This window comes from Pleurodeles waltl, chromosome 10 (genome assembly GCF_031143425.1).
Source record: "Pleurodeles waltl isolate 20211129_DDA chromosome 10, aPleWal1.hap1.20221129, whole genome shotgun sequence".
NCBI lineage: Eukaryota > Metazoa > Chordata > Amphibia > Caudata > Salamandridae > Pleurodeles > Pleurodeles waltl.
In genome coordinates, this window is record NC_090449.1 from 298745832 (window position 1) to 298761072 (window position 15241).

Sequence of the window (15241 nt, forward strand, 5' to 3'; positions counted from 1 at the left end):
AGTGATATGCATGTTTGGCGGTCTATTAACAATAGATCTTGAAGTTGACTGTGTGCCTGTGACCATTGTTTTGCAAGGCACTGCTGTAAGGGCCGTAGGTTTAATCTTGCATTTGGGACAATGACGATGCATGATGCCATCATGCCCAACAGTTTCATTACAAATTTGACTGTGGGTTTGACTGAAATTGTGCTTATACATTGTGGAATGTTTGTACCCTTTGTGGACTTGGGCTTGCAAGTGCTGTTTGCGTATTTAGTGTGGCTCCTAAATACTGTTGAATTTGCGTAGGTTGCAAGTGGGATTTTTGGTAGTTTATAGAGGTGTGTAGGGTTTGTGTTACATAATGTGTATGGTTGTGACACTGTGTACGACTGCTGGATTTTATTAGCCAATCATCCAGATATGGAAAGACATGGATGTGTTGCCTTCTTAGGTAGGCTGCAACTACTGCAAGGCATTTTGTAAATACTCTGGGAGCTGTTGTTATCCCGAAGGGTAACACTTTGAACTGGTAATGTTTTCCCCGTATTACAAACCAGAGATATTTTCTGTGCGCTGGATGGATGGGTATGTGAAAATACACATCCTTGAGGTCTAATGTTGCCATGAAATCTTGTTGTAGCAGTAGGACTACATCCTGTGGTGTTACCATGTGAAAGTGTTCTGATAGGTTGTAAAGACAGAGTTCTAAGATCTAGTATTGGCCTCAAGGTTGCATCTTTTTTGGGAATAAGGAAGTACAGGGAGTAAACCCCCGTTCCTATCTGATTTTTTGGTACAAGCTCTTTGGCTTGTTTGAGTAATAGTGACTGTACTTCTTGCAACATGGAGATGTGTTGGGAGGAGAGTTTGTGTGGTTTTGGAGGTATATCTGGGGGAATATGTGCCAATTCTATGCAGTGACCATTGCGGATAACAGACAATACCCAGTTGTCTGTTGTAATGGGTAAGCAATTTTTGTGGAACGTTTGCAGTCTTCCTCCCACAGGTGAAGTGTGATGAGAGAAGAGGTGGAGAGAGTCACTGTTTTGGCTGTGAAGCTTATTTTGCTGGCTGATATTTTCCCCTACCTCTGGGGAATTGGCCTTTATAAGTTCCTCGAAACCCACCTCGTTGGTATTGAGGCTGGTAAGATGATTTGGATTGTGAGGTGGATGCCTCAGGGGTTTGTGCTCTAAAACCACCCCTGTATTGAGGTTTCCTAAATGAACCTCTGTATTGTGTAGTAAACAGAGCACCCATGGCTTTAGCGGTGTCTGAGTCTTTCTTCATCTTTTCAATGGCCGTATCGACTTCAGGGCCAAAAAGCTGTTTTCCATTAACTGGCATATTAAGGACCACCTGCTGTATTTTAGGCTTAAACCCTGACGACCGAAGCCATGCGACTCTCGGAATATTAACAGCAGTACTGATTGTCCTAGCTGCTGTGTCTGCAGATTCTAGGGCTGATCTAATCTGGTTGTTAGTAATAGCCTGCCCTTCCTCGACTATTTGCTGTGCCCTCTTTTTTTGGTCTTTGAGAAAATGCTGGATAATATCTTTCATCTTGTTTCAGTGGGCCCTATCATACCTAGCCAGTAGTGCTTGGGAGTTGGCTATTCTCCATTGATTGGCTGCTTGCGATGCTATTCTTTTGTCAGCAGCATCGAATTTTCTGCTCTCCTTGTCTGGTGGTGGTGAATCACCAGATGACTGAGAGTTGCCCCTTTTCCTTGCTGCACTCAACTACTGAATCAGGAGGCAGTTGTTGAGTAATAAATGCCAGGTTAGAGGGAGGTGGTTTATATTTTTTCTCCACTCTGGGAGTGATGATCCTGGCCTTGACTGGCTCTTGCAATATTTGATGTGCGTGCTTTAACATGCCTGGAAGCATGGGAAGGGACTGGTAAGTAGTATGAGTGGAGGATAATGTATTAAAGAGAAAATCATCCTCAAAAGGCTCGGTGTGCCTGGCGACAATGTGGCATGATGCCGCACTAGCCAGAACTTGAGTGTATCCAGTGCTATCTTCTGGTGGTGATGGTTTGGAAGGATAGCAGTTATCCCATGGATCGACATTGTCCTGTTGTGAATCTACCGAATGTACAGGAGACTGTGCAGGTGTAGGAGTAGTAGGTGGAGAGACAAGCAGGTGAGGAGGATGAGGAGGAGACTGATGAGGTGAAAATTGTGGCAGTGGAGATTTTTGCTTAGGCCTTGGCATTTTAGCTGGTGGCTGATCAGTGTCCAAATGTCCTTGAAAGGCTAACTTCTTCTTAGCCTTCAGAGGAGGTGCAGTTATAATCTTGCCAGTGTCTTGATGAATATGAATTCTGACCTGCCTTTCATCAATGTCCTCCATTTGTGTGAGTTCCTCCGAAAATCTATGGCTTTCTTTAAGTTGTTTTGAAAGTCCATGCTCCTCTGTGTAGCTGGGTCTTTTCGGCTCTTAAGCCGGTTTTCTCGGGATCGAAAGGCCGGGAGTGGATGGTGGCCTCGGCTCCGAAAGCGATTTTTGAGGCTTCAACTCAATGGGTCGGTGTTTGCCTGTTTCGGAGCCAGTGCTTCGGCTCGCGTCTGAAGGTTTCGGTGGCGTGGCCTTTCTCGGTGCCCAAGTTGTTGCTTGGTCACTGTAGGTCTCTTTGCGGGTCAAGCCATGGCCTTCTGGCAGTGATGTTCCCGAGGCTTTGTGTTTGGGCTTGGATTGGACAGGGGCAGGCATACTCAAGTGCTGTCCTGTCGTGACCGGTCTGTCCTTCTCGGACTCTTGCTCGGAATTGGACCCTCGGACGGAGACTGCAGTGTGCATAATCTCCTCTTCCTCCACGTCAAGATGTTCGGTGCTTCTCAACGCCATTTCCAACCTTCGCGCTCTTCTGTCTCGTAGTCTTCTTCGAGCTGAAGGATCTGCAGGCCTCACAAGTATCCTCTCGACGGTCTGGAGATAGACAGATTTCAGACGAGATGTTGGTCTCCATATGGGAACTTGGCGTGGCACCGAGGACAGAAGCGACTGCAGGATCATCGTCAACTACGCTATCATCCTCGTCAACGGGCGCCCCATCTCGTCAATGCTGTTCTCGCTGAAGACACTCTCGTCGAGGATTGACCTTACAATGACGGGAGTCGTCATCTCAATGAGTTGGAAGTATTCACGCATGTGAATCTATGAAAGTTCCAATACTGGAGTAAGTAACATACTTCGGTCAATGGTATGTGTGGCTGTAGATGCACATGTTTTACAAAGACTGCAAAGCAGTCCCTCCTTATAAGCAGTGTCTAGGCTGTGGGAGTTGCAAGTTGCAGTAGTCTGGGAAAGAGTACATAGCACTGCCTGTCCTACACTGGCTTGTTGGCGTGCAAAACATCCACAGAATGGTGCTTGGGTGTGGAAGATGTAGCTGCTTTATAAATGTCAGCTACAGGGATGTTTCCAAGAAAGGACACAGTTGCTCCATTTTTGCGAGTAGTGTGCTCTGGGAGCAACAACTAAAGGTCTTTTAACCTTAAGGTAGCAAGTTCTAATACATTTAACTATCCATCTGGCTAAGCCGATTTAGATATAGGGTTGCCTTCATAAGATGGCGAAAAGGCAACAATGTTGTTTAGTTTTCTTGAAGGTTTTAGTTCTATGTAGAACATGAGTGCCCTTTTAATATCTACGGCATGGTAACTCAAACATTTTCCCAGGGGCTAAACAGTTTGGTCTGTGAAGTGCCCGTGGGCTGCACTGATGCCAATGGGGTGGTGGTCGGGCGAGTGGGTTTGTGGGGATTGGTTGTAAGGTAGGTGTAGGGGAAGCGAAGCATATACAGCTAGTAGATGAATTGAACAATTTTAAACCAGAAAAATGTGGATTAATCCAAGCTTACACACTTTGCTAAAGTCTGTAATGCTAGGCAATTGATTTATTTCAGTTTTTCTTCATTATCACATATAAGATGACCTCGAAATACATGACTTCAGGATGTGCACTGTATGAAACCTTATCCTGTGTTTGAATTATTAATCTATAATGCTGTTCATGTATAATAGAAACCCAGGCCACCTAAAGAGTACACAACTTGCTTGCTTCATTGAGAATATTCGTACATCCTGATGGTTAATCAAGGAAGTCAAACTTGAAGATCTCAGGAGCCAAATCGCTAGGTTGAGAGTTTTGTGGTCTGAGTGTCTGATTTCTCCCCGATTTCGAGTGAGCAGGTCTGGCCTGTTGGGGAGCTTCTGTTGTGGGACCTCAGAGAGGTCTAAGAAGTTGTGAACTATGGCTTACGTGCCTATGTGGGTGCCACTAGGATTATCGTAAAACAAGTTTGCCTGAGCTTCAGAACCAGGAAGGGAACAAGTGGGAGAGGCATAAAGTCACAGGCAAATATCACTGACCAACTCATCTATAGTAAGGTTGCCCTTGGATACTGGGTGTTGGTACCTGGAGGTGAAGTTTGGGCATTTGGCGTTTTCTGCTGTGGTGAAAAGGTGTGAACTATGGCTGACGTGAATATGTGGGGAACCCCCACTTTCGGAAATACTGTAAGAGTACTTGTGGGTGGAGCTCACAATTCTGGGATTGTTGCTGCATCTGTCTAAGCAGGTCGGTAAAGTCTTCTGCTGCTCCCCGAAGGTATTCTGCCAACAGGTGAATGTTGTGATGATGAGTAGACTTCCATAAGGTCTAAAACAGGTGTGATAGTTGTAAAGACCTGTCATAACCTGTGAGTGCAAGGTTGAATGTTGCAGGATGGTAATGAGCTCTAGACAAAAGTCATATTGGATAACGGCTAGTACCCATTTGTCTGTGGTGATGGTATTCCAGACTGGGTAAAAGAAAACTGGAGTCTGCCCCCGACAGGTGTTGTGTGGTCAGGAGTGGAAAATTGGATAGTCACTGTTTTGAACTGGAGGTTGCTCCCCCTGCAGCAGCAACCTTGCCTCTACCCTTGTTGCCACTTCCCGACAGCATCCCTGTAATAACTGTATAAAAGGATAACAGCGTTTTCTGCTGAGAGGGGGATACCTCTGTGGATTTGGACTTACACGTACCCCTATAGCATGGGTGACCAAAGGAATCCCTGGGATCAGAGGTTTGTGACTCTCCCATTGCCTTGGCTGTGTCTCTGTCCTTTTTCAAGTTGTCAAGGGCAGAATCTACCTGTGGACCAAAAAGGTGCTCTGGTCAAAGGGCATATTTAAAACTGACTGCAGGACCTCTTGTTTAGATCCTGAACACCGCAACCAGGCATGCCTCTTAAGAGTGATACTGGCATTTATCCCTCTGGATGCAGTATCTGCATCGTTGAAGGCACAACAAATGAAATTGTTGGAGTTTGTCTGCTCCTCTGTAATAATTTGCTGGCCTCTCTTTTTATGTTCTTCCGCAAGGTACTGTGAAAGTTTTTCCATTTCATCCCAATGGACTCTATCATAACGGGCCAACAGGGCCTGAGAACTGGTGATATGCCAGTCGCTGGCCGTCTGGGAGGCAACCCTCTTGCCAGCAGCATCAATTTGTTTGCTTTCCTTTTCAGGGGGGCCATAAACAGTTGCCTGACTGTGAAGTGGTCACAACAATGGAGTCAGATGACACCTGACTCCGAAAGAAAAAAGGGGTCTGATGAGACAGCCTTATATATTTTGTTCACCCTAGGGGTGATCACACTCGCTCTAACAGGATCTTTGAAGATGTTTTCAGCATGCCACATCATGCCTGGTAACAAGGGCAAGAACTAGGTGTCCCTGTATGTGAAGGCTAGTCTATCAAAAAGAAAATCCTCTGTTCCAGGGATTCCTTGGGCATTTCAACATTATGAAACACTGCCACCCTAGCAATAACCTGTTGATAGGAGGTTGCATCCTCAGGAGGGGAGGGACGAGCTGGGTATAGATCTGGATCGTTTGGCATAGTGGGATCTATATCATATGTGTCCCAAGGGTCAGGATCACCTGATGGCTGGCTAGCTCCCCAGTGTCAGATTGGTTGGAGGAAAGTACCCTCTTTTTGGCATGGTTACCCCCACTTTTTGCCTGCTATCGGTGTGTTTGGACTGTGTTCACTGGGATCCTGCTAACCAGGACCCCAAGTGATTGTGCGCTCTCCCTCTCAGTTTGTTTACTCAGGACTTAGCACACCCCACAATTGGCATACTAGTGCCCCCATGCAAGTCCCTAGTATATGATACCTAGGTACCCAGGGCATTACAACACCTGGGGATCCCCCCCCTGGGCAGCAGCGTGTATTATGCCACCCATGAGAGCTCATGTAAAATTTGTCTGCAGGCCTGCCTTTGCAGCCTGCGTGAAAAGATGCATGCACCCTTTCACTACAGGTCATTGCACCAGGTCACTAAGTCATCCCTATGGCAGGCCCTCCTAGCCGAGAGGGAAGGGTGCAAGTACCTGTGTGTGAGGACACCCCTGCATGAGCGCAGGTGCTTCTACGAACTCTAGCTCAATTTTCCTGGAATCCGTAAGTGTGGTCATGCTGTCCAGCTACATAATGGAGACTCAGAACCTTGGCATGTTTGGTATCAAACATGTCAGAATCATACCTCAATACTGTTGCCAGTATTGGCTGTATGATTCCATGCACTCTGGGGGCTCCTTAAAGGACCTCCAGCATTCCTTATACCAGTCATCTAGGGTTTTTCTGGGCAGCCTGCGCTGAGACAGGTTTCTGCCCTCCTGCTGCTTGGCCAGCTCAGGCAGGGGAACGCAGAACAAAGGAATTCCTTTGGGAGAAAGAGGCAACACCCTCTCCCTTTGGAAATAGGTGTTACATGGCTTGGGAGGGGCTGCCTCCCCAAGACACCGGTATGCTTTAAATGGCACATTTGGGGCCCTCCTTGCATAAACTGGTTTGCACCAGCCCAGGGACCTCTGCTCACTGCCTGGGGCAAACCTGGATAATGGAAACAGGAGTACTCACTCCCCTGTCTATTACCACCCTAGGGGTGATGCCCAGAGCTCCTTCAGGTGGCTACTTGTTTCTGCCATCTTGAATCCAAGGTGGGCAGATGCCCCTGGAAGCATCTGAGTGGCCAGAGCATGCAGGTGACATCACAGCCCCATCTTGATAGGTGGTCACCCTGCTAGGTGACCAATTCCCCCCCCCCTGTCCTGGACTATTTAATGCCTCCTCAAAAGTAAGCTTCCTCTTTAAAGCTGGAGGAGAGGAAGGAGTTGCAACAATGAAGCCAGTCCCCACTTTAATTTCTATCTTCCTCTGACAAATATCCAATTTTTCGAGAATGGGCTCGACAGGTGATGTAGAAGCCGAAGATGGTCTTGAGTCATTTGGCTCTGAAGGCTTCGGTACCAATGGTTTCGGTTTGGAAGGGTGAGGCTTTGTCAGCGTCAAGGGAGATGGGGTTGGCACAGAGGGTCAGGAAGATGCCGAAGCATCGGGCCCGAGTGTGGGGTGGCCAAACCAGTTTTTCGGAACCGACTATGGCCTGCAGGCAGTGGGGGTCCATTAATTTCCATTAGTTGAAGTGGTGAAGCCGCAGATTTTTATTTTGTGGAGGGCCTGGGTGTTGGTGCAGGGGGTCATAGAACTCATGCGCTAGGTGGATGGTATCTCCTACATTTCCAAATTCACTTTGACATCAGAGCTAGAGCTATCTTCGATGGGGTAGGCCTCCTCTTCCTCGCCAGTTGGTACTTCTAGTGCGTGTTCCTCACCAAAGAGGTTGAGTGCTTCATCTGAGGCCTTCTTCAACATCTTGAGGTGATGAGCCCTGCAGTCCCGAAGAGTCTTCTTTGACTGGAACGACTTAAAGGTGTCAAAGTCAGTCTCTGTGTGGTCAGGGGAAAAGCAGAGATTGCACATGAGGTGTTGATCAGTGTGGCGATATTTTGCGTGGCAACACAGGCAAAAATCGAAAGGGTGCACGTTCCATCACCAGAAACACATTTCCGATGAAGTTGGAGACACACGGAAAGGTAGGCCCGAACAGGCAGTCAAAGAAACCTGAAACAACTATTTTTACATGAGAAGCGCAGAAGTAAAAAGGTGTGGTCAAAAATAATATCGTCCAACAGTAACGGCCCAAAGAATCATACCGAAAGGAGACAAAAATTAATTGAAGGCACAGACGTTCATACTTTAAGACAGAGAGAAGACAATCTAACAATAAAGTTGCTGCTCATGCGAAATATCCTCAGGAGGAGTCACTCGACCTCGTGACTCAAAAGACTTCTTCGAAAAAAATAACCTGCACAGCTCTGGACTCTATACTAGATGGGAGGAGTATACAAGGAATGTATATCTACAGCCACGCATGCCATTGACCTAGAGGTTTAAAGGGGCAGGTTTATTGGTACACTAGAGAATACTCTAAATAGAAGGGCTCTGCTGGACCAGAAACATTGCCTTCTGTGCACATTCCCACAGTCCAAGAAGAAAAAGGTGGAAAATAAATTCCTAAGCCTAGCACAGATTTTTAGCCAAATGTAGCAGAGCCATGGCAGGGAAGGCACCAGAGTACCAAAAATTATAGAAATTGCCCAAAGCAGTAACATATTGGACTGAGAGAGCTGGCCCCAATCACATAAGGTAAACTATAAAGGGCATGGCAAGAGGGAACACACACAAGGCTGGGAAAAAAATAATAGCGGAGTAGAACAGGCAGGACATGCATGGCACTACAGACTACACAACCCACACAGAGTAATCCAGCCCGAACAAAGGTAGAGAGCACACAGGTATGACTATACCATGGCCCGATGCACACGATATGTGAGGACTAAGTGCTACCTGATCACAGCTCTCAAATAAAACCCACTATTAAGACATTTAGAACTCACTGGGGTCTTCCACGCCAACAACCACAATTTCTCAGTGTACATCTGTTAACAATTGCATATGCTATGCCAAAAAGTTAAATTGGACATGTTAGCTAAATTAGTTAGTAGTTAACAGATTCTAAACTGGCAGAGAACATGTTCTATGTACAATGTGCTGTATTAGCTCGAAGGACACAATAAAAAAAACTGCGCAAACAAAAAAAGAAAGATGGGTGAAAAGGTATGCAGTTGTTAAAAATCGATATTTATATGGCCGGGCTAAAAAAAGAGTTACTTACTGATGAACTTTATTAGAATAAATCCCAAAAAAATTAAAATAAGAACAGTTTGTGACGGGTCAGTGAATTGGTACACCCCAATCACTGGGTGCAAAAATGTTTTTAATTCAAAATGTATTCAAGGATTAATAATATTTCTGAATCTGTGCATTTTTATAATTCAAAACGATCACCTGCAGTAGAATTGATTACGCAGTTTAAGAAATGCAACAGTAGCTACAAAGCAAACTAAGTTTGAAAGGGAACTCTTATCTTGTATGAACAAAGTGGCAAAAGAAGATAGTGGTTTGGGTGTCCCCACCAAAATCTTAAAATAAACTAAACCGAACTAAAAGCTCAGCCAAATACTCTGGTTCAAGGAAAAAGGAGCTTATTAAAGCCAGAATTATTCAACATTTTGTACACACAATTGAGACTGTGAAGGGATGTTGTTTCACTGCTGGAAATGGTGTGTCAAATGCAGACTCAATCTGATGTGATGTGCACGCTTGGGAGCTTTCTTTATGTCAAAAATGTCTGGCATGCGTGGCAAAAAGTAGAAACAGAGCTTTTCATACTGCAACAACTGACCTAATGAGAACACAAAGGAGATAGAGCCTTTAGAGATTTAAATTCTTTCCTTTGGAATAACTGGTCTTAAACTATATAAAACAAATTATATTCTAGGCCTCACAAGAAGCTGAAGCCTCATCTATTCACTCCTCTTTTCTAGTTTGTTGTGTCCTGGATTGTTCCAACTCCATGTGGCCTAAAGGAGCAAACTTGCTGTAGAAGTACATAACAAATAAATGACATATTCTAAAAGAATTGGTGAAGGTGATACCAGGAGCAAAGAAATTTTTAAAAAAAAGAAAAGAAAATAAAAAATGTCACTGAAATGAAACCGACTGGCTTTGCCAAGGATTGTTATAATTTCGCTGAAGATAATCATCTGCTGTTGATACAGCAGTTTCCAACTTGATAGAGTGCCCAACAAGGCTCCCAACAAGTGGGGAAAGAGGAGAGGACAAATGAGTAACTACATAGTCGTAAACTGCATTAAATAATTGTTAGGAGATATTACGTCACAGACAAGAGAGCTGGAGGGCCACATTTCTGTTTAGCTTTCTAAGTTAAAATGCTCTTTTTGCTGTCCTCTGACATTTTTCCAATATGCAGTCCATTTTGATCACTATTAGCTAAAAGAATAGTGCAAGTACCACTTGTATAAGGTTTCTAATAACACTCCAGCTATCAGTTAAACATGCAAATGCAGCACAAGTCAAACCTAGTACAAAAGAACAGGCCAGATTAAACCACAGATGGAGAAGACGTCACAACAGAAAACTCTCTAAACGCAATGTAACGGCTCACAAGGAAGTCTGGAATGAAATTCACTCCTCTGGTTCTATCCGCAGGGGGAGCGGTAAACGATATGGAAAAACTAACCCTTCTGCATCAGTTGATCAGTATCTTCTATTGGGACACAGTGCACATCACGTGTGTAGGAAGTTGGCTCTGTATGCACTATTTCAAAGTAAGGAATAGTATGCACAGAGTCCAAGGGTTCCCCTTAGAGGTAAGATAGTGGCAAAAAGAGATAATACTAATGCTCTATTTTGTGGTAGTGTGGTCGAGCAGTAGGCTTATCAAAGGAGTAGTGTTAAGCATTTGTTGTACATACACACAGGCAATAAATGAGGAACACACACTCAAAGACAATTCCAGGCCAATAGGTTTTTGTATAGAAAAATATATTTTCTTAGTTTATTTTAAGAACCACAGGTTCAAATTCTACATGTAATATCTCATTTGAAAGGTATTGCAGGTAAGTACTTTAGGAACTTTGAATAATCACAATAGCATATATACTTTTTACATAAAACACATATAGCTATTTCAAAAGTGGACACAGTGCAATTTTCACAGTTCCTTGGGGAGGTAAGTTATTGTTAGTTCTTGCAGGTAAGTAAACCACCTACGGGGTTCAAATTGGGGTCCAAGGTAGCCCACCGTTGGGGGTTCAGAGCAACCCCAAAGTCACCACACCAGTAGCTCAGGGCCGGTCAGGTGCAGAGTTCAAAGTGGTGCCCAAAACACATAGGCTTCAATTGAGAAGGGGGTGCCCCGGTTCTAGTCTGCCAGCAGGTAAGTACCCGCGTCTTCGGAGGGCAGACCAGGGGGGTTTTGTAGGGCACCGGGGGGGACACAAGTCCACACAGAAAGTACACCCTCAGCAGCGCGGGGGCGGCCGGGTGCAGTGTGCAAACAAGCGTCGGGTTTGTAATAGGAATCAATGGGAGACCAAGGGGTCTCTTTAGCGGTGCAGGCAGGCAAGGGGGGGCTCCTCGGGGTAGCCACCACCTGGGCAAGGGAGAGGGCCTCCTGGGGGTCACTCCTGCACTGGAGTTCCGATCCTTTAGGTCCTGGGGGCTGCGGGTGCAGGGTCTTTTCCAGGCATCTGGTTAGAGTCAGGCAGTCGCGGTCAGGGGGAGCCTCGGGATTCCCTCTGCAGGCGTCGCTGTGGGGGCTCAGGGGGGACAACTTCGGTTACTCACAGTCTTGGAGTCGCCTGGGGGTCCTCCCTGTAGCGTTGTTTCTTCACCAGTCGAGTCGGGGTCGCCGGGTGCAGTGTTGCAAGTCTCACGCTTCTGCCGGGAATTGCAGGGGTCTTTAAAGTTGCACCTCTGGAAACAAAGTTGCAGTCTTTGTTGAACAGGGCCGCTGTTCTCTGGAGTTTCTTGGTCCTTTTAGAGCAGGGCAGTCCTCTGAGGATTCAGAGGTCGCTGGTCCTGGGGAAAGCGTCGCTGGAGCAGTTTTCTTCCGAAGGGGGGAGACAGGCCGGTAGAGCTGGGGCCAAGGCAGTTGGTGTGTCTGTCTTCTCTGCAGGGTTTTTCAGCTCAGCAGTCCTCTTCTTCTTAGGTTGCAGGAATCTAAATTCTTAGGTTCAGGGGAGCCCTTAAATACTAAATTTAAGGGCGTGTTTAGGTCTGGGGGGTTAGTAGCCAATGGCTACTAGCCCTGAGGGTGGGTACACCCTCTGTGTGCCTCCTCCCAAGGGGAGGGGGTCACATTCCTATCCCTATTGGGGGAATCCTCCTTGTACAAGATGGAGGATTTCTAAAAGTCAGAGTCACCTCAGCTCAGGACACCTTAGGGGCTGTCCTGACTGGCCAGTGACTCCTCCTTGTTTTTCTCATTATCTCTCCTGGACTTGCCGCCAAAAGTGGGGGCTGTGTCCAGGGGGCGGGCATCTCCACTAGCTGGAGTGCCCTGGGGCATTGTAACACGAAGCCTGAGCCTTTGAAGCTCACTGCTAGGTGTTACAGTTCCTGCAGGGGGGGAGGTGTGAAGCACCTCCACCCAGAGCAGGCTTTGTTTCTGTCCTCAGAGAGCACAAAGGCTCTCACCGCATGGGGTCAGAAACTCGGCTCTCAGCAGCAGGCTGGCACAGACCAGTCAGTCCTGCACTGAACAATTGGGTAAAATACAGGGTGCATCTCTAAGATGCACTCTGTGTGCATTTTTTTAATAAATCCAACACTGGCATCAGTGTGGGTTTATTATTCTGAGAAGTTTGCTACCAAACTTCCCAGTATTCAGTGTAGCCATTATGGAGCTGAGGAGTTCGTTTTTGACAGACTCCCAGACCATATTCTCTTATGGCTACCCTGTACTTACAATGTCTAAGGTTTTGCTTAGACACTGTAGGGGCATAGTGCTCATGCACCTATGCCCTCACCTGTGGTATAGTGCACCCTGCCTTAGGGCTGTAAGACCTACTAGAGGGGTGACTTACCTATGCCACAGGTAGTGTGAGGTTGGCATGGCACCCTGAGGGGAGTGCCATGTCTACTTAGTTATTTTATCCCCAGTAGCACACACAAGCTGGCAAGCAGTGTGTTTGTGCTGAGTGAGGGGTCCCCAGGGTGGCATAAGATATGCTGCAGCCCTTAGAGACCTTCCCTGGCATCAGGGCCCTTGGTACCAGGGGTACCAGTTACAAGGGACTTACCTGGATGCCAGGGTGTGCCAATTGTGGAAACAATGATACATTTTAGGTGAAAGAACACTGGTGCTGGGGCCTGGTTAGCAGGGTCCCAGCACACTTCTCAGTCAAGTCAGCATCAGTATCAGGCAAAAAGTGGGGGGTAACTGCAACAGGGAGCCATTTCTTTACAACGTGTAATGTAAATTCGGGAGTGGTTAGGTCACTAAGGTAATACAAAGCACTCTCACTACACCGTATCATTAAACAAGTCTTTGAAGCACCATTAAGGGGCAAGCTAGAGCGTACAAAATTCCAAAAATAATGGTGCCTGACATTCTTTCATTTAAAAAAGCTTAGAGCTTTAAACAGACACGTCTATAATGGCACTGGACTGAATTTTAAACCACTGAAGTAGAGCCTTACTTTGTTGATCCAAGTGTTGTTGGAAGGGATGTCTCCGAAAATAAATTTGCTTGCTGATCTGCTGACATCCCCCCTGCAGAAAGGTTCATCATATTTGTTCCTGTGGGATACAATACAGATGTTGACAAAGAAATGTAACTCTTTCTTCAGTTTTGATTCTTTTATGTTACACATAATGATGAAAAGGTAAAATTACATATTTCAAGAATGTGGGAACACATCCAACGCATACAATAAAGTACCTGATACTTTGAGTGAAAATATAACTATGTAAAAAAGGATAGTCTGATTTTTAAGGTCACAGAAAGACTTACAATAACATGGAATTTCAGTTCTGTACAAACCAAAGGGCAACAGTAATTTGTAGACTAAGAAATGTAGCTGCATTAATGTTAAGTACTGGGATGCAGCCATATCACCTGTGGCTGAAATAAATTCAACCACTGAATCCATCACTTTGTTTTTTGATGTCCTAAGTGTGATGGGTATACCCAGACGTAGGTCCTGTGTACAGAGTGTTCACTAGTACCAGGTTGTACTCAGCTGACAAGTCAGTAACTAGGGTGAAACCGGTCCTAGGTTGCTTGTGTTCCAGTTCAGGAAGGGCCTGGCTTGGCAGTTCAGGCTGGACTGTTCCAACTGGAGTAAGGTCAAAATTGATTTGCATATAGCTGGGTTCAAACTGAGGTGGCATGGTGTGCATAATAATGTTGGACTGGGATGTGGCCTGGGTAACTACGAGAGGGCTGAGTTTTATTCAAGCATTCCATCCATCACTTTTTTGTATAATTTTAAGTAATGTGGCCATTTCTTCTAAGTTTAGCAACTAAAGTATCGCAATTGATTGCAGAGGTAGCACTTGTATCAACGTCTTGCGATTCCACTGACTGTGGGATAAGCGCTACAGTACTGAATAGAGCAGTTTTTGAAGATAGACACTCTGCACAGCTTTAAAGCTGTAAATGCTGGAACATATTTTATTTACCACACCATGCAGTCGTAGAATTAAATTCTACATTGTTCTCTTGAAAATAAATACTACAAATGTTTCTAAGCCACCAGAATGCTACATAATACTGCAATAATAAAACATACTAAATGAGAATTGGTGTTCAATACTTACACACACACAAACATTTACTTATTCAGTAAGGTGAAAATGTTCATCTAGGTTTAGCTAAGCAACATTGTTTACTCAAACCATCGGGGTAAACAAAATACAAAACATGAGCATGGTAAACTTCCCTAGAGGCTACCTGTTTTGAAGAAATAATTCTCATAATTTAATCAGAAAATATTCAAGAGCAAGAAAACATTAAAAAAAATATATATAAAATGTAGCATATTCTCTTGGCCAGATCAACATTAATGCTTGCAATGCAAAGATGTCAACAAGTTTATGAGCCTTTTTTTATTTTTTGTTCCAAGGACACACTCAAGTGGCTCCATCCAACCTCAGGATTGAATAACCATAGAGGGGATCAAGGTGAGGCTGGTGCTGGTGGTGTTTGCAATCAGCACAAGTCCAAAAATTACTTCATCTTTTGCTGGGGTGGCCTAATAAAGCATAAAGTCGCAAATACAGAGAATCCAGGGGGATTGAACAATGATATCTAAACTCTTATGGCTCAGTTGAGAGTATGATTCAAACCCACAAGGGTAAAAAATACTCAGAGAAACATTTAAGCAAACGTCCCAGTGAAATCTAGATCCCTATTTCTGAAGCACAAAACAAAGAAGTATCGTCACTGGGTAACAAGAAGTGCCTTTATGGATAGCATGCATC

The 15241-nt window shown here is 45.2% G+C and overlaps 1 protein-coding gene across 1 annotated transcript in view; it reads right to left on the bottom strand.

Moving 5' to 3' along the window:
- Positions 1-15241, bottom strand: part of CREBBP (CREB binding protein) — a 1321122-nt gene that overhangs the window by 1039533 nt on the left and 266348 nt on the right. Inside the window, exon 7 of the mRNA XM_069210450.1 lies at positions 13456-13555. Within this exon, the coding sequence (XP_069066551.1) occupies positions 13456-13555 (100 nt within the window). The remainder of the gene's footprint in view (positions 1-13455; positions 13556-15241) is intronic.